Source organism: Notechis scutatus, chromosome Z (genome assembly GCF_049901735.1).
Source record: "Notechis scutatus isolate UNSWTSFEM ecotype Mainland chromosome Z, rNotScu1.2, whole genome shotgun sequence".
NCBI classification, from domain to species: Eukaryota; Metazoa; Chordata; class Lepidosauria; order Squamata; family Elapidae; genus Notechis; species Notechis scutatus.
Window position 1 is genome coordinate 40,080,421 of NC_142025.1, and position 27,302 is coordinate 40,107,722.

A 27,302-nucleotide genomic window follows, 5' to 3' on the forward strand; every position below is an offset into this window, starting at 1 on the left:
AAAAGCAAACATCATAGAAAAGGTTACTGCTCTTCCGGAACATCTTTTCACTTGATTCAGGACTCATTCCTTTCCACCACAATATAGACTCAACTGCTGCTTGCTCTCTGCAGGCTTAATGTGGCAGATGAAGGATGATGGCATTTCCAGCAGACCACAATGTAGTGATTTTAGTGGTTATCTGAGTGAAACTGATGCTATGATTTAGAATAACTGCTCTGTTTATGTGCAGTGGTAAAAGTCACTTACTACACAGTCTTGCAACATCAATTCATTGCTTCCCTTATATATTCTTTTAGCAGCTTCATTGCAGACAAAACTTTCAATGGAAATTTAAGAAATTGCCTACTATGCTTTCCAGCTCTGGAGAAAGAAAATGTTTATAAATTTGGACAAGATATCAAAAATAAATGCTTCATAGAAAGGAATTATTTTTGTTTTAGTTAAAATTCTCAAAATTGTGTACTACTATTATACCATAGTAGGGTATTATAATTATACAACATTGAATAAATCATGACAAACAGTAGTATTTGGGGGAAAAATTAAAATTCAATCCTTGTTTACCTTGCACTAAGAATTCATCTATTATATTTTGTTTAATTTATATTTAAACTGAATACCATAAATCTTTTCTCCTTTTAAATCATGCACACTAAGGTTGACCATACCATTATTAAGAATACAATTAAATCTGCCTCTTCATATTACCTACCATATTGATTTTGAGCTCTTACAGTTTATTATTTATTTCCTATTATGGACATTTAAACAATATGTGCTTTTAATGTAATTCATTTTTTTATATCTTTGTAATAATCAAAATAATTCATTCTTACATGATGACTTATTTATAATATAGCTATAATTGTAATTATTAATACTATACTAAATGGATAAAATTACCAGATTTTATAAATACTGAAACATCCATCAATACAACCAATAGATTAAAAAATTTCCATGTTAACTTATTGATATAACTTCATGAATATGATATAGATGGCCTATAAATTTACTGAATAAACAAACACATACTAAATGGACACATACAACTAATAAAATATATTTTATCCCATCTATTAATATGGTTCAAGTGTCATGTTCTCTCTGTCACATATGAAGGTTAAAAATATTTTTTCAAGTTAAAATATGCAAATATTGTTATTTTATGATTAGTTTACTTGCAATATTTATTTGCAAAAAGAAATTATATCCCATAGCATTTAATTTCTGAAATGTGGAGGTCATAAACTCAAAATAACGTTTTTTCTTCTACAGATGGAAATTCCTATTGGCTTTTTTTTAAGTTAATAAGCACAACAAATAAAATTAATCAAGCAAAAGAAGTGGGATACAAGTGGCAGGGCATGACTCTCAGTGTTAATGAAATACTCCACACTTGACAACAATAATGAAAAAGGACTGCAAATAGCAGAATGATTCATATGCATTTGCAGTAATTTTTACATGGCTATGAACATAAACGATCTGTGTCTTACAGAACAATTAAAATTATCTTAAACAAAACTATTCATTTAGAATATCTCTTAGCAATCTGATATTGTTCTGTACATTTTTATAGATTTTAAAAAAAATCAATGAAAATTTCATAAATTTCTATAGTGAAGATCTAAAGAGTCAGTTGATTCCTTAGGTAATGGTCCCTTGGATATGTTTCTCAAACAATAATCTGTCTATTCTTCTCTCTCAACTTGGCAGCAATTCATTTTTGAAACTGAGAAATCTAAGAAAAAAGTATTTTTCACATATGGCAAATTCCAATATAATATGTACATATTTCTATGGATTTATTTCCAAAGGCAGAACATTTGGTCAGCGGCGCCGGAGGACGACTTCCTCTCAGCTGCTGGTGCGATTTCCTAGCCAACGATTTCCTCTCAGCTGCTAGTGCGGTTTCCTAGCCAAACAGACACATTGTTGCTGTTTACCCAGACTGGGGGGGGGGGACTGCTGGTGCAACTTGCCAGTCAAATGAACACAGCAACCAAGTCGGACTTGAGGGGGAGAGGAGAGTTAGGGCGTCGGGTGAGCACACGGGGGGAAGTGTAGGGAAATAGAAAAGAATTAGATACATGTTGCGGGGAGGAGGAGTGAGGATTTAATTGCATGAGCTTAGTTAGGAGGGTGGGGTAAAGAGATAAATAGCACTGAGAGGCAGCTGCTCTCAGCGCTGGCTTTTACCAGAACGACTGTTTGTTGCCTATCTGGATGAACGTACTGCAATAAACAAGTTTGCTGCTCCTGGTTTGCATGAGTAACGTTGTTTGTCAGACAGTTCTGATCAACCCAAGTGAGGCTGACACTGACAGAAAATTAATTTTATATATGAAATTGATAGATAAACATAGAGATCCACTACATCTAAATCCACAAAGAAAACATGTGGCAAGTCAATTAGTGGATATAAGTGGATCGAATAATTGTTTCTGAGGTATGCATTCTCTTTAAATCAGCTGGCTTCAGTATTTTTAAGACTTCATTCATTATAACCATGATGTGATAAAGATGGATAATCTTTGAAAAAGATTATAACATTAGCCCTACCTGACTAGATTTTCATTGTCTCCAGTTCCCTTACATGTAGCACATTCTGTTCTTAAGTCCTCAGATTTTGGCTTCTTTTGTACTACAGATTGTCTTTGTCTTCTTTCTCTTGGAATCCTTTCCTATTAGAAAGAGAAACAACAAATCAAAACAAAGAAAGGTTTTAGAAACATTACTTCTTACTCTTGACATTTTCATCTAGTCAATAAAAATGAATACAATTACAAGATTCCAACCTCAGGTTTTTCTTCTTCTGGAAGATAGCTTCGTTTTCTTCCTCTAGTTCTCTAAAAGCAAATAAAATTTAAAATTAATGCTTTTCTAGCTGAAAAAAATCCAGTTTTTCTCTGAATGTGTAACTTATATTTGTAGGTTCCACGTTTAAAGAAAGTCTTTTAAAAATAATAACAGTAACAAAAGTCTTTAATGAAAAAAAAATCCAATAGCACCAAAACTGTTGAGGATTCAGATTACTTCTGGAAAAAATATATCTGGAAAAGAAAATCAGAAAAATAAGGAGGAAAATAAGATGCAGGTCTATATATTATTATATCTTATATACAAAGTCTATGAAACAGATTATTTGTCCCTAAATGCTGACCATATAGCAAGAGAAGTTAGCTGAAAACTAGAAATGGGGAACAAAGAAAAGGATCAGTTTTCAGAATATTCCTCCTCTTCTGAGCAATGGGCACAAAAGCCATGTATTCAAAAATAAGCCATTTACAGGACTGTTTTCACTAGAATGCACAGCAGACGACCAACAAGAGATATTATATGCTAGAAATTTCAACAGTCCGTGATCCCATAATTCTGCCTAAGTATGCTTTATACAAAAAATATGCAACCACTGAAAAGGCCAGTTGATGGCAATCTATATACATACATTCTAATCAAGAACTCAACTTCCATCAAAATGTAATAATAATTTTTAAAAAGCACAGCTGAAGAATTCAGTTTAATATATACAGACCCTTCAAACTAATAGTAGAACAATGATCCTCCTTCAAGACAATAATCACAACAGTGATAATCACAGCTTACTAAATGGCTTCTATAGAGCTATTATCACAGCTAACTGAAATGCTTGTATAGAGCATATATTATGCTGCAATACAATATATTAGCAAATGAATTTTATCTTCTCTACTTAAGAAAAAACATAAATTTCAAAAACATTACACAAGAAGAATAATGTATGTACGTATACATGCATAGAGACTATTTATTTTTAAAGAAAGTATTTATTTATTGGATCTATATCAAAATAGTGTGTTGTATATATAAACTATTGTATACAAACTATTTTTAAAGAAAATATTTATTTGTTTGGACCTATATCAAAATCATGTTTTATATATAATTTGTTTATGAAATGTTTGAAATATTTGAAAAAATTATTAACTGCTCTTAATTGAATATAATTCATATTCTAATTAACACTGAAATACACAAAGGGAAAACAGGTTGTTGACTTTACTCTTGAAAATTTGATTAGAGTTAAGCGCAAAAAGAGAGTATGAACTTGGGAATTTCAATTGTTCAGTATGATAGACAATTAAATCAACCCTTTTTGTCAAATTATAAAGTGCTAAATTAATATGAGATGAAATGCCTGAACATACTGGTGCCAACAGCTACTGGCAAACAGTCCTAAAGCTAAAGTACTAATGATATAACAACATTTACAAACATATGGAAATATTGCAAATTTTCTGTTTGTTTCTATGAAATAAGCAGGCATAGAAAACAAATTGTAGATTCAAGCACTGCATTGTGAAAATTTACAACACATTTCTCGAAAGGGCAGTACCATCTGCTTCCATTGGCTAATATCATAAAGCAGATGGAATTATTATAAGTAGCAACTCTTTCTGTACTGCCAGCTGATGGTACCATCTAATTAGGTACTTTACATTTACAACTCCAGGAAAAGAAACCAACTAAAACTGAAAAAGGCTCAGTGAATCACAGCATCCTTTAAGCTATAGATTAAGTAATGTCACATTCAGATCTTTTCTTTTTTAGATAAATGATACATTTTTAGATAAATGAGCAACAATGTTATTAATTGTACAAAAATGCTGTATAGGTAAATATTTGCATTATAAAAAGCTGAATAAATGTTATAATCTGTTGCAATAAATCTACTGTTTAATATATACTATTTTAAAGGCAATACAACAACATTGGATGTTCATTATGATAATTTAGGAATATTCTTCTATTCAAAGCATTTCAGTTACAAATGTTTTTGATTAGGCTGCCTTAGCTAGCCTTTCTGGAGCCTATTTGCACATCATTATCCATTAGAAGTTTCTAATGTTAATATGATCCAAATCATTAACCACTCTTCGGTACATATTCCAAATCAGTTAAAAATATGAGCTATAAATGTGCTCTCAAGCAATAAAATTCTTTCTATATAAAGTTAATACAATCAAAGCAGTCTATTGCCAAGTGTACTAGCCCTGAAAATGAAAAATGATAATATGAGAACACTCAACAACAACATGCAGCCACCAGCAGGGCTACCTGAAACAACATAATTCTTTTAGTTTGAAACTTAAATTATATTTTTATTTATATTTTTGAAGAAATGCAAAAAATATGTTTTGTTGTATTGTCAGTTTTTTTAAAAAAAACATCTGCAATCTTTTTATACATGCTGATATGGTTAAGATATTGAATCTGAACTGCGAAGACCTAGGATTCAGCCATGGAAGCATATTACATAATAGTGAATAATTAACTCAATCTTATTTACTTCACAGGGGTAGAATCATAGGGGAAAAAAATGAAGATAGAAATCTCTGAATGTTGCCTTGAACTCCTGGGGAAAGGTGAGATTCAAATCTAACTATTTTAGAAATAAAATAAATAAATACAAATAAAATAAATAAATAAATAATATATAAGTAACAATGTCTATGGTTGTTATTCATTTTAATTACCCTAACCCTAGTCCTTTGTTATTACTCTTTATTTATTTATATTTTTCTTTTGCAACATAAAAAATAAGAAAGGCAGCAACAGATATCACCATAGGAGGTATCCACTGATTAATTGGTCTACAATTCTCATTTTGGATCTATTGCTGCACTTCAGGTAATAGTCTAGATTAATGAAAGAAGCAACAACATATTGGGATTTGTAAATTAAACCTGAAATACTTTGGAAGAAAAAGTTAACTACCATGAGCATATTATGACTCATATTAATCATATTAAAATCATACTAGAATCATATTAAAAGGGTGGTCCCCAAATACTTTGAAGCTTTAATTTTATTGGAATTTACGTCACTGACTCTGCAAATTTCCTATTTCCTATGTACTACAACAAATTTCCTATTTCCTATGTACTACTCCTGCTGAAATCTGAATCATTGAAAAATACCAAGACTATAGGCTGTGATATTAATGGATGAAAACAGAAGGTATAAAAACCTGCCTATGCTGATAGTTCAGTAGTAAAACGCATACTACTAGTTCTTAATTTACAACCATAATTGAGCCGAAAATTTCTGTTACTAAATGAAACATTTGTTAAATGAAATTTGCCCCATTTTATGATCTATCTTGCCACAGTTGTTAAGTGAATCACTGTAAAACTCACTTAATAATGGTCTCACTTTACAACATAAATTTTGGGCTTAACTGTGGTTGTAAATCAAGGATTACCTGTATACAGAATTTGACTATAAGTTAATTACTGTATTAGCATGAAACCATTTTCATGCTCATAAATTGACTTTTTCTTGGGGAAATATATTGGAATTTTCTAAAAGATAACTTGTTGTGAACAGTTGAATATTAACCAGATTTTAATACAGATCCTAAAACTGGCCAGAAATCTATTAATTGCACAACTCTATGTATATACAGAAAAATGTAAAATCACAGTTGCTAGTTCTTTAGCTGGTGATGGCCTTCATATACATTGAGTTCTTCCCAAGAACCTAAGATATTATAATCTACCAGCACAGTACATGTAAAGATTCAAGCAGGGTGGCCTTTTTTAATTGACAGATAGAAATGTTGTCAATGCATAAATTTTCTAATTGCTATCTACTGATAACCATTGGGATTACCATGGCCAATCTATGCCATAATCTTTCAAATCTGATTTTCATATCTTTATAATTTGTGACTGTCTCAAATTCTTTGTCTTCTATTTGATAATGCCCTGGTATCGCTATATCAGTTACCTATACTTTCTTCTTTTTAACCATAGTTCAATATGGTGTATTATAGACCAAGATTTTATCAATTTGTATTATAAAATACCACAATATTTTAACATTACTATTAATTCTAAAGAATCTAAAAACTTATAATTGAATGGGTATTTTTAAATTAAACATTTGTATTTCAATGAAATAAAATAATTCTGTTAATATAAAACTGTGGGATTATAATTGTTTTCAAAATGTTGTGATATTAATCACTTACCAACTATTTAGCAACCATCTGAACTTACAATGGTGCTAAAAAAATCCTTTTGATTTTATATTTCCCATTATGTGCCTGCTTACAATTCATTCCTCTCCAAAGGATATAAATACAAACACTGTATTCCTTCTTTCTAATTATTCTAGCGCCTGAGTGAATATTAAAAAAGATAAAGGAGTGGGAAAAGGAAGCTGAAGAAAAATCATTAGGAGACAAACAATAAAGTGTGAAACTGAGCCTTGTTAGTTACAGGCAGCCCTTTGTAGTGTGCTATCCCAGCACCAAGGTCAGCATTCCAAAAGGTGAGGCAATGGGAAAAAGAAAAGCATAGTTGTGTTAACATGATTTCCAATTAGCGACTGAGTTGCTTAAGGGCAGAACTGCAGATTCCAATTGAGGACTAACTCTTTTTGTGTTATTCTTTGCTATAATTTTACTTTCATTATCTATTGTTATATTAGCACCTGCACAGAAGTGAGGTATAAATTTAATAGAGAGCATTCAAAATATTGACCACATTCTAAAACATTTGTCCCTTTTCAAATATAAAGACACACTAGTTTATGCTACAGATGAATAAAATATATTTTATTCAGACTTTATATTGTAACTTTTTAAGAATTATAACTTTATGCTTGATGTTTTATAAAATACCTAATACATATTATTTGAAATATATTTCCAGGTAGAAGTTTTACTCTCTTATTTCAATAGAGATGTGCAATTACTTTTAGAGAGATGCTTTGTAAGAGATGTGAGTCACAAAAAGTGCCTTAAATTGCACAGAGAAGAATAAATATAGCCTCAGTCTACAACTCTTTAAAAACTGTGTCTTACAAAGCAATTAAAAAAATAATAATAATTAAATATTAGGTCTGTGCATACTTTAAAACTGATTTGAAGAAATACTTTAGAATGCACACGTAGGACATGTCAAATTTTTCAATTTCAATTTCCAAATATTAGGAGTGCTCAAAGGTTGTGACGTGCCTTGGGGATTGTAAAGATGTTTAATATAATTTAGATGTGCTTGCTAAATAACTATATAAATATCACAACTTTTTAACATTTTGTTTGTTTCACATTGCACAGGAGTATGACCACACCAAATCATTTTATAAATGCAGGCATGTCTTTACTGTGATTTCTTCTTTCTTTCTGTATTCTGAAATACATTGCTTTTAAGAATATATTCCAACTGCTTTTAAGAATATATTCCAAAGTGTATACAATACAAAGTACAATACAAATTATTTCTGACACATGCACATCAATAGCCCCGTTAAATATTTGTCAAGTTTTGTTACATTTTCTGTATAACACACACATGCAATAGTTTTACCTATTTACTTCTAATTTATATTAGTGAAACCATTCAAATGGAAATGATTTATTTTGCTAAAAGATATTTGCCTGAATGTTTCCTACTATTTACATTTTAGCTATAGAACCATAGTTTCAGCACCTGGTACTTCTATATTTATTTTTAATTAAAGCCAGATGTAATTAATTCAAATATCATGAAAACCATAACTGTAGATGGCATTTCATCTGCCACCACCCTTGGGAAGATAACCCAAGGATGTTTATATCCGGTATCTTATGCAACTGTATACTATTCCCATTATAATTAACATTAAGCTCTCATAATAGCCATTTGATCACAAGTCACGAGAGGAATGAAAATAAAAAGATTTATTTATTGGATTTCAATCCCCAATTTTATCGCTACAACAATAGCCAAGTTAAGATATGTCATGCTGTTATTGAGCATGTTCAGTGACAGAATCAGAAGTTGAACCTGGGGTCCCTAGTGTAGCATTTAAACTACTACTCCATACTGCATAATAAGCATGACCTAAAAAGAACGATGGGTATATAAATATATATCTGAAACTCTCCATTTTAATTCAATATTCATCTTAATATTTGAACGGGAGGTCTGGAACATATTTCAAGGTCAAAGCACTCTGGCCCAGAAACATCTAGTTCTAACTTGGAAAGGCTATTCAGAAGGTTCTTTCTATTTTATTGTCAGTTTAGAAACAGCTTACTTCAGCTATCGAATAGGCACTAAAATTGCCGTTTTGGATTGAAAGAGGTAAGAATGGGATACTTCAAGATAGAAAACTTTCTGATTTATACACATTCATAAAAGAACTGACAAGTGGCTCAAATTCTTTGAAAGAAATGTAACAATACTTTGATTTTTAAAAGCTTACGGACAGGGGTGGGATTCAAATTTTTAACAACTTCTGTGGATGTGGCTTAGGTGGTGGGCATGGCTTGGTGGTCATGTGACTGGGTGGTCATGTTATTGGATGGGTGTGGCCAACTCAATATCACTCACATCGAGGCACGCATCTCCTCGCCTGGCGTCTCATGACTGTGAGGATGCTGCAACAGTCGTAAGTGTGAAAAATGGTCATAAGCAGGGGTGGGATTCTACCAGTTCGGACCAGTTCTATAGAACCGGTTGTCACGATTCTGTGCAGTTCGGAGAACTGGCAAATTGTGCCACTGGCTGGCCTCTCCCCTCCCATCCTGTTGGATTTCTTGCTTTCTAGATAATCTAAATTGTTGTTGTACTGCTTTGCCTTCACCCAGGAGGCTTCCCTGAGGCCCAGTCAGGGGTGGTATTCAGGGGGTGGGGGATGGGGGGTGGGGGAGAAGTGGCCTGAGAGCAGATCTGAACCTTCCTTAGGACTGAAGCTTCTATTTTTCAGTGTAGACTCAGGCAGCAGATTGCGGAAAGGTAGATCTATGAGTAAATCTGTGATTTTGCAAGCAACTCAGTCTGCTTTGTCTGATTTTGAGTAAAAGTTGCTCTTTTTTAAAAATAAAAATTCAATGTTTACATAAATATTTACATACAAGCCATGCCCAGCCAGTCACATGACCAAGCCACCCCCAGTTAGCAAGCCACATTTACCCAGTCACATGACCACCAAGCCCCACCCACAAATGGGGCGTTGGTCCTACCTGAACGCTTCTTCTTGGGGAGCTGAAGGAAGAGTCCAGGATGGGTAGTATCTAGTCTCCTAGCTCTGCAGACTGAGTTGAAAAACTGAGGACACACCCCCTGGTAACGGTCCCAAGTTCTGAACGACGTTGAAGCGAATTCAGCTGCTCTTCGTCCTCAAACTGATACCTTAGTTGACACTGCGAAAAAAGGGACATTTCTTCCTACTCCGACCTGACAGAATACAGGGTGGGACTGGACTTTCCCTTTGGCTCCCCGAGAAGAAGTGTTCAGGTAGGACCAACGCTCCTTCTCCACTGAGCCGAAGGGAGAGTCCAGGATGGGACATACCAAAGCTGGCTGATGGCTGTTCTATGGGTGGGAACTGGATTGGTCAGAGGTCCCCACTTCTACATGAACACCCTGCAGGACTCATCTTCCAAAGGCCGCCTCTGCTGAGGCAAAGGAGTCAATTTTGTAATGTCTTATGAATGGGATCACCAATGACCAGGTCTCAGCTCTACAAATGTCCAGAATCGATGCCTGTGTTGCCCAGGTTGCGGTGGTCGCTGCACTTCTGGTTGAGTGTGCAGTGATTCTCCTGGGTACAGGAAGCCTCTGTAACTCATAGGCCTTTGCAATGCAGGCTCTGAGCCAGTGACCCATTGTGGAAGGTGTTACCCTGCAACCCAAAGTTGACGGCTGAAAGGAAATAAACAGGGCTTCCATCCTCCTAATGGAAGAAGTTCTATTAATGTAAATACGGAGGGCCCACGTCCAAGGTGTGCCACTTTCTGTACAGTGCATGGCTAGGCTCTGGACAGAAGTTAGGCAAAATCAACTCCTGTAATTAAGGAATAAGAAGTTCACCTTGGGCATAAAGGTAGGGTCCAATCGCAGAACCACCCTGTCTGCATGGAATATGCACAGATCTTTCCTGATGGATAAGGCCACCAACTCTGAGATACGCCTGGCCGAGGTAATGGCCACCAAGAATGATACCTTGCATGTGAGTAAGCGAAGGCTGATTTTATGCAAGGGTTCAAATGGGGGAGAAGTCAGTGCCTGCAAATCCTAGGTGGGGTAGCGGTGGACCACCGGTAGCTTCAAATTCATGGCTCCCCTAAGAAAGGCTTTCACCCTACGGTGTTGGGCCAGAGAAGTAGAGTCCTTGACCAAAATCACAGACGCCAAAGCAGCCATCTGTTTCTTCAAGGTATTGGGGGCGAGATCTCTATCCAACCCGTCCTGCAGGAACTCTAACACCTTTGCAAAAAGACACAACAGTGGGTTCCAATTGGTAGAAGCACACCAACCGCAGAAAATCTTCCACGTTGCGTTATATATCCTGGTCGTAGAAGGTCTTCTGGTTGCCTGGATGGTCTGAATGATTCTTGTGGAAAACTTCTCCTGCTTCAGGATCCCCCGCTCAATTACCAGACGGTCAACCAAAACCAGGCTGGATCTGGGTGTTCGACTGAGCCCTGGCTGAGGGAGATCTTGTGCAGGGGAATTCTCCAGGGTCTGGCGACTGACAGGCCCAGGTCGGCAAACCAAGGGCGCCTGGGCCAGTAAGGGGCTACCAACAGTACCTTCCTGATTGCCCCCGGAATCAGGGGAAGGGGGGAAGACATACAATAGTCCCTGGGGCCACCTGCTCTGGAGAGTGTTGACCACTTCTGCTCCCCGTGCAGGGAATTGAGCAAAGAACCTCGGGAGCTGCGTGTTCTCTGGTGATGCAAAGAGATCCAGAATTGGGCAGCCAAAGCGTTCCATCATCTCCTGGAACAGAATGGGATGCAGTCGCCATTCTGACTGGTCGACCGTGGCCCTGTTCAACCAGTCTGCCTGCACGTTGGACACTCCTGAGATGTGTTCTGCTCATAGGGACAACAGGTGTCTCTCCGCCCTCCTGTATAATTGAGTCACTTCCTGCATTAGAGATCTGGAGCGAGTGCCCTCCTGCCGGTTTATGTGGGCCTTAGTAGCCACATTGTCTGTGAGGAAAATAACATGTCTCCCCACCACCTCCTGCCTTAGATCCTTGAGCACTAAGCGGGCAGCCCTGAGCTCTAGCCAATTTATGTTGTGGGCAAGCTCCTCTCGTGACCACCTCCCCTGGGTGACCTGTACTCCCAAGTGGGCCCCCCAACCATACAGACTGGCGTTGGTGGTGATGGTAATCCTCTGGGGCTCCCTGTAGAAGCATCCCTGATCCATGGCTTGGGACTTCCACCAATGGAGAGAACGAAGAACTGGCAAGGGGATGTGAACCCTCCTTGGTGAGTCGTCCCTGCACTCCCTCTGGTAAGGGAGCAGGAACCATTGGAGGGTTTGGGAATGGAACCGAGAAGTTGAGACAGCAAGATGATAGGCGCCTCTCTGGAAGACAGGATCCCTGATACTGTTTCGACGCTCCTGTGAAAGAAAAACTTGGCTGGCCAAGGTGTCTATGATAGCCCCCAAATGCAAGAGCCAAGTCGATGGTACTAGGTGACATTTGTCCAGGTTTATTGAGAGCCCGTGCTCTCGAAGAATCCTGATTGTCAACATCAGATCCTCCTCTGCCTGGGTTCGGGAAGAGGATGCTTTCAGGATGTCGTCCAAATAGCATTGGATCCTTATTGGTAAGGCTCTGAGGTGTGCCAGTACAGCTCCCAGGAGCTTGGTAAAAGTCCGTGGGGCTGATGTTAGGCCGAACGGGAGACCCCTGTATTGAAAATGGCGGCTGCCATAGCAAAACCTCAGGAACTGACGGTGGTTGGGATGTATGGGCACATGCAGGCCAAAAAAATCTCCCTCCCGCAGTCCCTCTAGGATGGAGTGGGGGGAGTGCATCTTGAACCTTCGGAGCCCCAGAGGATCACCATCACCACCAATACCAGATGTCTGTTGAGCCCTTTCAGGTTGAGGATTGCTCGCCACCCCCCTGAGGCCTTTGGAATCACAAACAACATTGAATAGAAACTCTGTCTCTCCTGATCTTCCGGAACCGTCTGGATGGCCCGAATGTCCAGCAGATGGTGGATTGCCGATTCCATGAGATCCCTCTTTGAGGAGTCCCTGGAGATGGGACAGCACACAAAGGCTCTTGGGGGAGGGAGGAAAGAAACTCCAGAGAGAGAGACCCGATCGTAAGGTTGACAGGATCCAAGCGTCCGTCATGGTCTGTTCCCACCTCTGCCAGAACAGTCCCAGACGGCCCCCTTATGGGAGATGAGGCTCAGGCATCACTTGTTGCGCCAAAAGGTTCTTTTGGAGCCCTAAAGGAGCTTCTGCCCTCTTGCCTCTGATGCCCTCTGGCGGCAAAGGCCTATCTATTGGCCTGAGATGAGGATCTTTGGAAGAAGGGCCTACTTTGACAGGGAAAGCCTGCCCCAGCTTCCCCGTTTCAAGGAGGGCTTCCTGTAGTAGGGAGGAGACCTGTAATCGAAGCGCCTCCCCTGGGAGGGCAGAACCTTTCGCTTGTCACTGGTTTCTGTCATAAAAGGATCCAGGGCCTCCCCGAAAAGCCTCTCTCCCTTAAACGGAGCTGAGGCCAGCTTCCATTTAGTTCTGATGTCCATCTGCCAATTTCTTAGCCAGAGAAGCCTACGTGCTGTTATGGAAGAGGCCATGGCTCTGGAAGAAAATCTGACTGACATGAGGGTGGCATCAGCAGTCAATTGAGCTGCAGCTATAATCTTATTCAGGTCCTGATGCACCCTGACAGGTGGGATTCTGCCCTGTAACTACCTCAGCCACCGCAAAGAGGCCTGAGTAAAAAAAAACGTGGTCGTCAATGCTCTGATGGCCCAGGCGTCGGCTTGATGACCTCTCTGGAGTGCCATCTCCTCCTTCCGGTCCTCCGCCTTTAAAACATCCCCCGCATCAGGTGGGATGACAGATGAGGAAGCTAGGGCCACCCATGGGTCATCTACCTTTGGCACTTCCATAATGTCCAAAATGTCCTTGTCCACATTAAATAAGGTAGACTCAGACCCACTGGGGCAAGTGTACATCCCAGGGGACTCCCACTGCTTTTTTATCAGTTTCAAAAACATCTGGGGCACCGGTACAATGTCCACCACAGATGCTTTCTCAGTGAACAGGTAATCTTCCTGATCCTCTCCTTCTGTGGGAAGGTCCCAAGTGACCATGTCCTTTTTAAGATGAGCCGTGCTCTTAGCCTTAACCAGCAGAGTCTTGAAGAGAGCTGGCTGGAAAAGGCCCTTAAAGGACCTGCTACCTCCAAATCCTCAGCCGAAAAAATCCCTTTCTGGAAGGAGGTCCCTCTCGGAGCCATAAAATTGGTTGCTTTCTGAAGAGGAGACCGAGCACTCTCTGAAGTGGATCAGCTGTTCTGCAGAAGCCTGCCCCTGCCCCTAAAGGACACCTCTGTTAGTGTCCAAATAAGACAGCTGGCGCAGCTGGTTGACCTCTGCCTGCAATTGCTGTCTTATTGTTTGGGAGATCCAGGCTCTCATGAAGGATGGCATTTCTTGCATCTGGGTCTCCTCAAGCCATAAGCCAGCTGCTGTAGGTGTAAAGGTGGCTGCAGACACAGGTCTGGCTCCGCTGGAGACTTGGCTTGCAGGTGCTGCAATCAGGATCCCCTGAGGTGGCTCAGCAAAATTGTGAGAGTTCTCTGCCCTGATTTGGAGGTTTCCCTGCAAATCCTGAATACTTGAGCCACCAGGAGACCAGGCAGTCAAATACTGCCTATCTGCCTGTTGGTCTAGCTGCCTGTCATCTTGTGGAGGCAGAGGAGAGGTGGCCCTGTTTTCAGCCATCCTGGAATCTCTCATTGCATTGTCAAACTGTTTATCTATGGCTTTTTGTCTGAGCCTGGCCTGCCTATCCTCAGCCCTAGAGGGTCTTTTAGGGGCTAGAGCCCTGGCTCAATCCTAGCTGCTGCCTCCAGTCCAGCAGACCTGGGCTTGGGAGATCCCTTTACAGCTTCTCTCTACCCTGCTGAGGAACTGACAGTTCTTGATCAGCTCCCCTGGTGGCCATTTTGAGCCCGCCAAAATTAACTGTCACTTGATAGGGAGGGAAAGGGAAAGGGAAAAAGAAGAAAAAAATTATTTAGCCTAATGCTGTCTGCTACAGCCACAGTAGCTGTCCACCACTTCAGGAGGCTAGTGCGACCCAAAGTGGTGAGCTCAGCCCAGCTCAGCAATTCAAAAATCGAGTCAAAGAAAAAAAAGGTGAAAAACGGCTGACTCTTTGAATTGAAGCAAGCCCTGACAGGTCAGAGGCTTGCAAGCCTGGCGCTGGCTGCACCGCAATTATCTGGCAGACTCAAGCGTCTTGCAGCTGCCACAGTGCTCTGGGGACTGGATAGATGGTCAGGATTCAATCCTGATGGCCAACCCCCCCCACCGAAAGGACAATCCTGGAGACGAACTGCAAGATTATCCCCAAAGGTGAGAAATGGCCGCCGCCACCGAAAAAAAGGGGTGTTTAGCAGCAGATGCGGCTAGCCCAAGTCAAGGGAAAGTGGATCGGGAGAAGGCGAGTTAAATAAGATGCCTCCTCCCGCCCCCAGCCTGGGCCACATGAGCTCTCAGGGACACCTCCACCCAAATTCCAACCAGAAAGGGGGAAAAAACCAGTTCACCAGCAAGGAAAGTTTAAAAATTAAATAATAAGCAAAAAAATGCAAACCGGAAAAAAAGGTGCGAAAAAATGAAAGTGCTAAACCAGCAAGCCGGCTAGCTATCAAACCTGATCTAAGCCTCTCTAAGACAAAAAGCTTAATCCAGGGGGTGAAAATTCTTCTACCATATGAACTATTCAGAGCCCTTAAAGGGTGGCCTGAACACGCTGAGACCGAGTGAAGAACTGGGGACCGTTACCAGGGGGTGTGTCCTCAGTTTTTCAACTCGGTCTGCAGAGCTAAGAGACTAGCGACTACCCATCCTGGACTCTCCCTTCGGCTCAGTGGAGAATAGGCCATGCCCACAGAACCAGAAATCTGAATCCCACCCCTGGTCATAAGTCACTTTTTTCAGTGCCACTGTAACTTTGAATGGTCACTCCACACAAGCAAAGTACCAGCATAGGAGGGGGAAAAAACTCCAGAGACATTCCTGAGACAGGAAGTCTAGTCCTGCCAAGAATGTAATAAGGGTTAACAGAGAGGCAGTTTCTGTAAGCAACACCAGAATGTTTCCTTCCTACCTTCCTTACAGGATTAGGCCAGTAATTTCTTCTTACAACCGGTTCTCCGAACTGCTTAGAATGTTAACAACCAGTTCTTGCGAATAGGTGCGAACTGGTAGAATCCCACCCCTGCTTACGGACAAGGGGAAGTAAGAATGCTGAGAAAAATTCAGGAAAATAGTTCCTATTTCTCTTTCAATTGGGAGAGATAATGGGAGGAAAAATAGTATTTAGAATTTCCTAATATATAGTACATAAGTATAAAATATAAAAGGACAAAGTATTTTTAAAAAATTGACACATGGCAATTTTTCAAGTAAATTGAAATATATTTTCTCCTAGCACAATCTTCATCAGCATATAAATGTGAATAACCAATTGTAAAAAAAATTTTTTTTAATTTTTTTTGAATCTGTGATTATATCTGTCATTAATCTTTATTATAACTACAGGTAAACATTTAATGGTTATACTTTTTCCTATTTTAAATAAACTTTGAATGATATATAATATCTAATAAAACATACAAAATCAATATAGGCAGACTCTCCAGACAAAAGCAATTATTGTTAAAAGATGTAAATAATTCAAAAACATTATTTAGTAATGAGCTAAATAAGTGATTCACTGCAGAGCATCTCTGTACATCTAAATTATATATAATTTTGTTTAATATTTTTCTATTAGCACAGAGTCTCCGAAGAAAGGATCAGAAAGGATAATGTGGATCTCAGTATTTTGAGTAGGATCACTGAGTGTTTTAGTTTATGTACCTATCCACATTATTCATTTTTTTCAAATATATGTAATACATTATAAATGCAAAACCAAGACGCAACTACCAATACAAATCTGGAGAATTTATCTTGGATTAGTTCTCTTACTACATATTTCTTGTTAATGCTATTAATACCAAAGCATTCATACAGACAACTTACAAACCTATATTTTAAAATCTCGTCAGCAATATGCTGCATACCCTTTCTCTGCCTTATTTATATTGTATCTGTAGTGATCTCTATATGGGAGTGGAAAAAGAATGTTCCATTTGAAATCACAGTAGAGAAAACAAATAATTTGCTTCTTATCTTAAAAAATTTATTTTCCTTTCCACTACTACCAGTAGGTGGGAGAAGTTTTCTTTGCTATAGAAGTAAATGTGAATTGAAATAAGTCTCTGAAAGAGAGATGGATATACCATACAATAAAACCATAAAACAGTTTGCTTGTTTGCAATTTTATGTGAACTGCAAATAGGCTAAGATAATAAACCAGTCTGAAAGCATGATTTCTTGTTGATGCCCTAATTGTGATTGTGCCCTGGTATATGCACAAATGAGAATCAGAGTTGTTTGGTTTACTCTTGTGTTTTTATGTTTTATATGTTATGTTAGACCTCTAATGAATCCACAGGAGGAACTAAACACAGTTACAAATTAAAGGAAAATAAATGGTATAACTGGTTTTGGTTTGTTTTTGCCTTAGTAGCCCATGGTTAAAAGCAGCCAAGCATATATAATATGTGAATGTAGCTAATTTAATATGTCTTTACATCTCATTCACAAACATTATCACTTATTACATATTTTATATCAGAGTGGAACACCGTAATAAAGCAACACATAGACTATACAACCTATAGAATAAGTCTTTGTTTGCAAAGTTCTCCATATCTTAACTGCTCTTCTTTAGAACATATAGGTCTAGAAAAGAAAAGGGATGCCAATGAAAGTTATATTTGGCTTGAATTCAAACTAATATATTTGGTAATACTGAGGCAGCATCAGTATTATAATTCAGTAACCAGGAGTAATACTCATAATATGATCTGTGTTATAATAATGAATGAACCCAAACAAGTTATTCATATTCCACATTCTGGCAATACAGTTATTAACCAGATGGCAATAATTCTAGGGAAACTGCAGTTGAACCATACCTCTGTCCAATAACAATATTTGGGATAATATTTATTATTAAACCTGGACAAAATTAATTATTTGATTTTTTAAATAGGAGCCAGAAAAAAATAGATACGTGCTTATTTCTTGAACAATATTCCATTTTAAATTGTAACACAGAATGTTACTATAATGAAGGCAGTATAAGATAGTACTGTACAGAGAAAATTTCTATAACACAGTACTTAATCACCCATAGTCACAGACTACACAAAGAAAGTTAATCTTGTCAAGGCAGCAAACCAGAGAAATATCCCAGAATGAGGGATTTAAGTGACTTGAGTTTATTGTCTAACTCTGACAAGCAAATAAGGCAAGACCTCATTAAAAATAGGTTGCAGTATATAAAATAGGTTGCTATGGGACAAAAATCTCTGGCTAATTATAAAAATTCCTTCTATAATGGTTTTGTATATTTTATTGTATATTATATTTCATTTAGTTTATTTAAAATAAGAAAAAGTACAATCATTAAATGTTATTTATATGTAGCATCAAGCAATTCAGCAGCATTGCATAAAGAAAGACAATTGTTTGTTCCATGAACTGCATAGATCAAGTAAAATATGTTCATATTAGTAAATAGGTGAGGAACCATTTCATAAACACATCCACTTATTCATTCTGAAATGATTTCATTCACTAGCAAAGGTTTATGCTAATGACTCAACTAAGCTAACTTAAAAAAATACAGAAATATTCTGTCAGCCAAGGAGACTTGAAAGTTTTTCACTGTATTTGAATTGCAGCTATTCACATAGCATAGTTTGAATATGTGACATTTCCAAATGCACAATGAGAAAATTTTTGTTCTATAGCACTGTCACATCAAAATCTACATTCACATGAAGGATGAAAGTTACACATTCAAACATAAAATAAGATTATTTATTACATTGCATGAATTAATAAGGATCATTTTTGTCTACTTAATGTTTTAAATTCCAATATACTTATATATTCAAAAAGGAAAACTATCTGCAGAATATATAATAATATGAACTAAATGTAAGAAAAAAATCAAAATTTATTTTACTTTTCATGGTTAAATCAGTTTGTGATCCCAAAATGCTTCACATTTTATACTAAAACCTAGAATAAATTATTATTTTTAAGCAGCTATAATTTTTCATAGTGAGATACTTGGCACTTAAAACTAAAAGGCTTATATATGTGTATTTTGCTTTGGCTATCAATTACCGTGTTTCTGACAGGAATCTTCTTTGGTTCTGGGGGTACATCCTGTGGAACAAATTTTACTGGCTCCTTAATCTGCCTCCTTGATCGCTTAGTTCCATCTGGTAAAGTTTCCATGGCAATGTCTGCTTCCATGTCACTGCTACCTGCTTGGTCGCATTCTGAACATTGCCTGGAAAGACAACATATATAGAAATTCAAACTGAATCCAGCAGCTTCCAAAACAAAAACATACAGGCTGGGAAAAATGTTTTTTTAAAAAGATTATGTTTAGAAAGCAAAAATCTCACATACAGAGGGAAAGGGAACAGTGGTATATTTTTCACATGTACAGATTTTAATGCATATGAGAAAAACACATGGGCAAAATGTTTCATCCCCATCCTTATCAGGCTTTCTTTATTTATATAGAGCAGGGTTGTCCAACTCCTGGCCTGTGGGCCAGACGCATTACATTGCTGGCCACGCCATGCACAGTTTAGCAAAGGGGAAAAGTGTCCTAATATGTCAGGTGACCCTGCCATGACGATGTGAGTTTGATGCCCCTGATATAGAACACAGGTATATGATCTCTTTTTTCATTACTATAAGTTCTTCTTTACAAATTCCCATAATGAATTTGATCTCTTGGAGAAAGATGAGCTGAATCACTTTGGGTGTCTTTCGGATGTCAATTAATCACTTCAAATTAAAGATGGCAAGAATCCCAAATGTAAAACAAACATTTTACAAAAGGAGGAAAGGAAGTTTACTATAAATATAGAGTCTCCTGAAAGAAAGCTGAGATAGCAATTAACAGAAAGTTAACACAAACATTTCTTGTGTATTTACATAAAATAAATTACTTGAACGTTATTAGTTGGAAAATATTTTTATAGTACAAATATAGCTGCAAAGCTAAAAGGTTCTGACATTAAGATGGCTGCCCATACAAAATGCCTTTATTTAAATGAAATCTTTATTTTAATGTACTATTTTTTTAAAAAAAAAATGCAGAATCTTAGGAGAAACTATCATAACTCCAATATTATGTCTATAATTTTCTTTTCTATATCAAGTGTTTTAAAAGCCCAAAGTACAAAATGTAAAGCATTGACACAAATGCATCCAATATTCATCACTTTTTTAACAGGTAACTTCACATCAAATATCTTAAGGAATAAGATAAGATAAAAGTCTTTTCAGGCAAAATTTAATTTTTGGTAGTTTTATGAATATGTTTATACAGTTTTCTTGGCAGCAATACTAAAGTACTTTGCTATTTTCCTCTTTCAAGATATTTTTCAACTTCCCAGTCAATCTATCTCATTAGTATTCCTTAGCAATATTCCATCCAAACCTTATACAAGTTTAACTAAGTTTAGATTCTGAATAGGTAAAGTAAACTAGATTCCCAACATGGATCAGTGGATTTCAATATCAAGACCTGACTGGCAGTGGAATGCAGGCTGAGAAATTCTGTCACTTGAAATCCAAACTTATGTGAGTTGCTGGCTATATCCTTCCCATGCATACTCCATAATTCTTTAAGCTGTAAAAATATTCTAGACAATCCATTAGAAAACTATTACCTTTCCAAAGTCAAGATTTTACAACAGATAATAAAAAGGGCTTTCCAATATAAGTAGTATTATTATCCAATAAATATTATTATTGTACATTTTAATACAATTCTAGCAATAAAAAATAAATCAGAATTATGTACTTTTTCTTTGTCACAGAAATATGACCTTCCAAAAGTAAAAAAAAGGACATATGAAATAGAAACAACATTGTAAGTAGCAGGGATATTGTTTTATGGAACTTCAAATTTCTAATGCAAAACTTCAACAGAACTTTCTATACTATTTCTTTTGATTTTGAAAAGAATTAATAAAGGCACATTTAAAGATGAAACGGATGCAATCAATAAGTCTCAATTTCTCAGTTATAATCCCATCACACTGAATATACCTTAGTTAAATTAAAAGTGAAAGCCAAGCTTGTGATCACAAATGTAGCTGAAGCATGAAATTGTAGCAACTACATATATTTTGGAAATAAAAGCCTTCTACATCTTTGACTTTTTATTATTGGGATATTAGTTTATTTCTTCTTGATAATATGGCTTTTAAAATATTTTTTTTCAGTATGACTAAAAGACAGAATAACCAGTGAATTACAATTCAATTTAATCTGGTCACTGAAAGTTAACTTCAATATTCTTTATGCCTGAACCAAACATTTAAACAAATTCTAGATGGTATACAATAGTTCTATATGTATACATTCAATCCTACAATATATTAGGAATAATTCAATATGGTATCTATCAGTTATCTATTTATTTATTATTTACTACTAATTTTTATTATCACTATCCACCTATCTCCCAATAAAATAATATAAGGAGGGGTCTTTAAATTCAATGACAGCAAAAAACAGTACCATTAATGGAGTTAGTCTAAATGAGTATGATCTTCAAGTCAGTGGTTCTTATTTGTAACTTCTGCATTAAAAGATGAATAACTTTAAAATGGAAGACACCTCTGGAACTTTATGCAACGCTCTACCTCATTATTTCAGCCTATTTTTCAGGGCTTATTTCCAAAAGATTTTCTGTCGCTATTTCCATCCACAAAATCTCCAAAGAAAGAAAAAAATAGACATAAATATATAATTATCCCTGCCATACCTATTGAAAATACCACATCAATGAATGGCCTGATGGAGTTTTCCATTATATCAGGAATCTACAATGCAAACCCACCCTTCAAACACTGCCCTCTCTAAAATACAGCAAGAAGGCTGATACTGCTTTAAGTTAAGATTTCTTCTGGAAACAGATTAGCCAGAACATAATAACAAAAACCAAATCAATAGAAATTAGTATCAAAATATCATTAACGTATGTGGATTTAAAAACTGCTTTTAAAAATTACAACTAAGGGCCTCAAAATGCGTTATCTAGGTGCTAAGACTCAGCATAGAGGCTTTTTTGTTTGTTTTGTTACCTTTGAACTTTCCTATAGTTTTTCAGTAACAGGTAACAGCAACACTAACAAAAGCAGTTGCTGAAAATATGCATTATTAAATACTTAAAATGAAACTTATCATGAACACCAATGAAATAACTCTGTTCTGTTCTCTGCATTCAGAACTACATGTGGTATGCAAGTCTTTGTATTCCAAAATGTAATAGATCTATTACAAAATATTTTATTATGACTACTTTTATACATTTAACATTTTCCCTCTGTAGCAAAAGTTAGAAATGGAAACTTTTGATAGGGCAGTAGGGGCCAATCCTCAGGTAACAACGCATCCTTATCAAGGACTCATACATATTGTATATATGTTTATAAATAAGAGATGAGATATGAGATGATTTTGTCTTCCCATATTTACATGAAAGTAAAGCAAATACATTATTTAAATTGTTCATACTTGCTTTGATGAAGGAAAAATAATTTCTTTATATATCTTTATTACTTTTATTTATTTTCTCTGTACTTTTTTTACTTTTTATATTCTTCTAAGTTTGTATTGTTTTTTATCAATATTCTTAGTTTGTATCACTTTTTATTTTTGTATGTAAACTTCAATAAACCTAATCATTTAAAAAGTTATAAAAATTAACTTCTATGAAAATAAATCAGTGATTTGTTTACATTAGCTCAGCATATATTTTTTAAAAAAAACCCTCCTCAGCACAATGAAGTTATGAAAGAAGGGACCTCTGTTTTGCAAAATTTCAAGCATCAGCACCACCATGGGAACAAAAAGCATATAAGAACATTTGAAAAACTTTCCAGTAAGATCTAAATTAAAAACTTTGCATGAAAAACCTTCAGATTCCTATATAGTAGGTGCATGATCTTATTTCTTAATCCCAAAGGAAATAGGAGGATATATTTATAATATTCTTACCAGTAACTGTTTTTAGTCTTCCTTGGCATCCTTGAAAGTGGAGGGTCCAGACATCCAAGGTGATAATGGAGTTTACAAGTATCACACAGCAAAAGGAGGTGCTGATCATGGTTCTTCTTGCAAATCCCACAACTTGGAAATGCAGGAAAAGGTTTCATTTGAGAAAATGCAAATACTTTGCTAAGCTGTCTCAAAATTAATATGGGGTAGAATCCCGAGATCCTTATGCATAAGCAGAAGATCTTAAGCAGATAATTAAAATATTCTTATTTACCAGGGCATTTTAAAGATTAGTTACTATCTTGAAATTCTTGAAATTTTAAAAATATAAGACTAATTTCAAATCCAAGCTAACTTTGGACTGTTTTTAATTTTAGTCATATTGCCAGGAAATAAGTGAATCAACATAGATTCACTAAGACACATTTCTAAGAAAGTAAGTCAATGAGTGAGTACATTAATAAATACATAATTTAGGAGGATAACTATATTAATAGCTATTAGCATAAAAACTATCTATTTAGAGATTTAGTAGTTAAATCGTTTTATTATAAAATGTTGAAAACAGCCAGGAGCAGATGGTGACTACTTTCTAAAAATATCAAGCAAACTACTGACAGACCCCAGTTTGTAGAAAGGAATCTATAAAACAAGACATGTATTATAGTCTTAATACTTGTTCGTAAGTGTTGAACATTTATTCTTACATAGTTAAGTATATACATATAAAATAAACTCTCTATGTAAAGCTTAACTTATAGTGGCTTTTACATCATTTTCTTAGTAACAATACAGAAAGATTGTTTTCTTCCATTTCTCATCTTCAGTCTTAGGCTTCCCTAAGAGTGCCACTTAAATTCTAATTAGGGAACCAGATAATAAAATGAATTATATCAGTGTAACAATAAATATCTAGATTAATAATATATATAAAGATTAGATATAGTCTACAGCAATTCTGTCTTTTCTATGCTAGTTTGTTTACTTTTTTAAAAAAAATAAACATGGATTTGAATAATTTAGGTATAAAATACATTTTCTTTCAAAGTGGAATCTATCAGTAGTTTATAGCCAAGCTTTAACTATAAATAAAAAAACCCAAAAACGAACAGTCAAGTTAGATAGCAAATTGTAGCATCTAGAAATGGAAAGCAATGGAAGAAAAAATATATTCAGTTGACTGAAATTGAAATTTGTTAAAAGCAATATTGGCCATATCAGCCTGAGATGAATTATTAACCCAAGGCACTAATACTTGTAATTCTTTTATTTTCTACCAAGTTGTTAGGAAAGAAGTGAAGAGGAGAGAACAGAACAAATTTTCTTTTTTCAACCTCAAATTTATGATTTTTCAATTATGCAGTTTGCTCTTCTAATGAGCACAAGAGAGGTATTCTGCTACTTGCCTATAAAGTACTGCTGGAAGGGTTGTAGTCTTATGAGTTCCACCTTCCTTTTTACTGGGTTTTCTCTCCTTGGGTGCTCGCAAAATTGCTGGTATATTTAGTTTCTGTGGGGTTTGAGGAAATATAGGAATATTGGTAAGACAAATATATAACGAACATATCCTTGTATTTCCTAGTCAGCAGTTTGACTGGAAGAAATGTCTGAAAAACTGTCAAGTCACAAATGTGACTATGTTATATTTTCCGACTCTAAATTTCTTTTGAGAATTGAAACTGCATTCACATATTTCTCAATGCAATAGAAAAAAGAAGCCAGAGACATTAAAGCTTTGCCTTTTTAACTTTCCTCCCCTTTAACAGAGAAAGCTTTAAAAGAAATAGGCAAGGACAAGCTGGTTTAGAAGGTTAAAAGGAAAAAGAAAAATCTACTACACTTCACAAAAGAATACTGAAGCAGTTTATTTTCCTCAGCATCTCTGCTACTGTGGTGCTCCATAGGTTAATTAGAAAAATTATCTTATTGGACCAAACTCTCCACAAAGCAGCAGAGATTCTCTTCGGGTTTCCACTAATCTGCAGTATGCTAGCTTCACAGACAGCAACCATCTATCAAAGTCATTTCTCAGGGGCCCTGAGGGGCTGCATCTGTTCAACCAACTGGAAAAAGGTGTCATGCAAGCTATGCAAATGAAACTACTACTTTTATCATTATTAAATAATTGCACTAGGAAACACATTTGTAATTTTTTTTATTTTTAAAGTGGCAAAATTTATTAAGAAACTTACACCTATGGTAATAGATTTCTAGTAAATCATATTAGAGTAAAAATACCAGCCAGCTTAGCAGATCTATATAAACATTTAACTGTACACTATTAAATCCTTAGGCTATTTATAATACCATTCCTGACCAGTTGTCTAATTTTTTTAGTCATTATTTTATTAAAAAAATAACAGTAATAATGACCTGTATTTAAAAAACCCCAAGACCTTTTCATGTTGAAAATCACACAATTGTATTTGTGTTTACTTTCTTAAGAACTGTTAACTCATTCAATACTTTCAATTTTATGAATGCTAAGATGAGAAATACTAAACAGTAAACCACAAAAATTAGTGTTTGTAAATATAGCTAATTCCATAGAAGTATAAATTCTAATGTTTAGAAATAAAAAGTGGAAATTAGGAGAATAGGTAGATAACTGGGAAAGAAGATTTTTGCCTCTTTAAATGTTACTCAACATACAATAAAATTAAATATTGAAACCATCTAGTTAAAATGCGTTATAACACAGTTAATATAAAAATGATGGATTGAGACAATCAGCTGTTACTACTATAAAAAGCCACTAGTGCTTTAGAATACTGTTTCCTTAAAAAGAAAAGGAATTTTTATATATACATAATTTAAAAATATTGTTGGTGTAGTATATTCACAAAAAGCAGCTCTAGAAAACAATCTACTCCCAACAAAAACTGCTTGTCTGGAAGCTTCAATTGCTATGAGTCAAAAACAAAAACAAAAGACAGCAAGAGCAGTTAGATTAACTCATGCTTCAGGTTTAGCTTCATCACAAATGACAGGTCAATCAGTTATAGCAAATGAAAGAATTTTGCAAACAAGATAGCTAAAACAAAAACAAAATTAAAGTACAGGTTCCTAGTAAGTACTTTGTGGAGCCCAAGATATATTTCAATCAGAAATCATTACCTCCAGGAGAAAGGCCAAGACTTTATCAAATGTATCTTTCCACCCACCAAAACTGACAGTAAAAAACAAAAAAACATATTTTTATGAATCACGTGATCTAAAAAACATAAAAAAGGGGGGGAAAGAGTGGAGAGACCAACCTGTCCAATAATTCTTCCTAGGAGAGCCCACATTCCTTGCCCTTCATTTCGCAACTTTGAATTCATATTCTGAAGGTCTTCTAAAGATTCACACAACTAAAAATTAAAATTGCACAAAAAATGCAGAAATTATTTAGCATCTCTTCTCCAGGAAGAGGCATTCTTTACTTACAATACTTTTCTACATAAATATTTAAATAATAAAATTGCTATTTTATGTCAATGCAAGTGAAAGTTAATCAACCATTCATAACTCCAGAAAGAAAACATGGGCATCCATCTGCTTAGTAAAAAAAGAACATAAATAATTTTATCTGACAATAAAATTATAATGGCAGTAAGAAACCTCACAACAGTTCCACTCTGTTATTTCCATATGTAAAAAAGCGCCAAGTAATTCTATACTGGGAATGAAAACTTCAGTATAACAAATCTACACACTTGAGGTAAGAACATATAAAATCAGATTAAGTCCTCTAAAAGTTTAACTTGAAACAACATTTTCCGGTCCTGACTAGTCCTTATTTTTAGACAATTCTAACAAATAGGGACATATTCATACAGTCATGGCCATGTTAAAAGCCGGAGTAAACAGTTACCTTTATCTATTATGGGTAAATTCTATATTTGAATATACATTTAAACAATCTTGTATTTAAACAATTACTTATTTAAATTTTATGTTACATGCTCCTTCAAGACTGTAGCAGAGGCTTGGATATTATAATGCAAATGTACCGTATTTATCGGCGTATAACACGCACTTTTTCCCCCTGAAAATAGGGGCAAATGATGTATGCGTGTTATACGCCGATATATGTTAGAAAGCCTTCGGTGAATGCTGCTGG

At 35.8% G+C, this 27,302-nt stretch overlaps 1 protein-coding gene across 7 annotated transcripts in view; it reads right to left on the minus strand.

The window, feature by feature from the left end:
• PHF14 (PHD finger protein 14) overlaps window positions 1–27,302 on the minus strand; it is a 142,053-nt gene that overhangs the window by 55,474 nt on the left and 59,277 nt on the right. For 5 of the 7 annotated variants that reach the window (XM_087946164.1, XM_026677773.2, XM_026677771.2 and 2 more), the window contains exons 11-16: window positions 26,455–26,550; window positions 24,604–24,707; window positions 23,198–23,329; window positions 19,292–19,460; window positions 2,805–2,855; window positions 2,569–2,690 (exon numbers count right to left, since the gene is read on the minus strand). In XM_087946164.1, coding sequence (XP_087802290.1) covers window positions 2,569–2,690; window positions 2,805–2,855; window positions 19,292–19,460; window positions 23,198–23,329; window positions 24,604–24,707; window positions 26,455–26,550 — 674 coding nt within the window. Of the gene's footprint in view, window positions 1–2,568; window positions 2,691–2,804; window positions 2,856–16,543; window positions 17,834–19,291; window positions 19,461–23,197; window positions 23,330–24,603; window positions 24,708–26,454; window positions 26,551–27,302 lie in introns of those variants that run through there. The other 2 variants (XM_087946166.1, XM_026677774.2) reach the window with 2 other exon arrangements.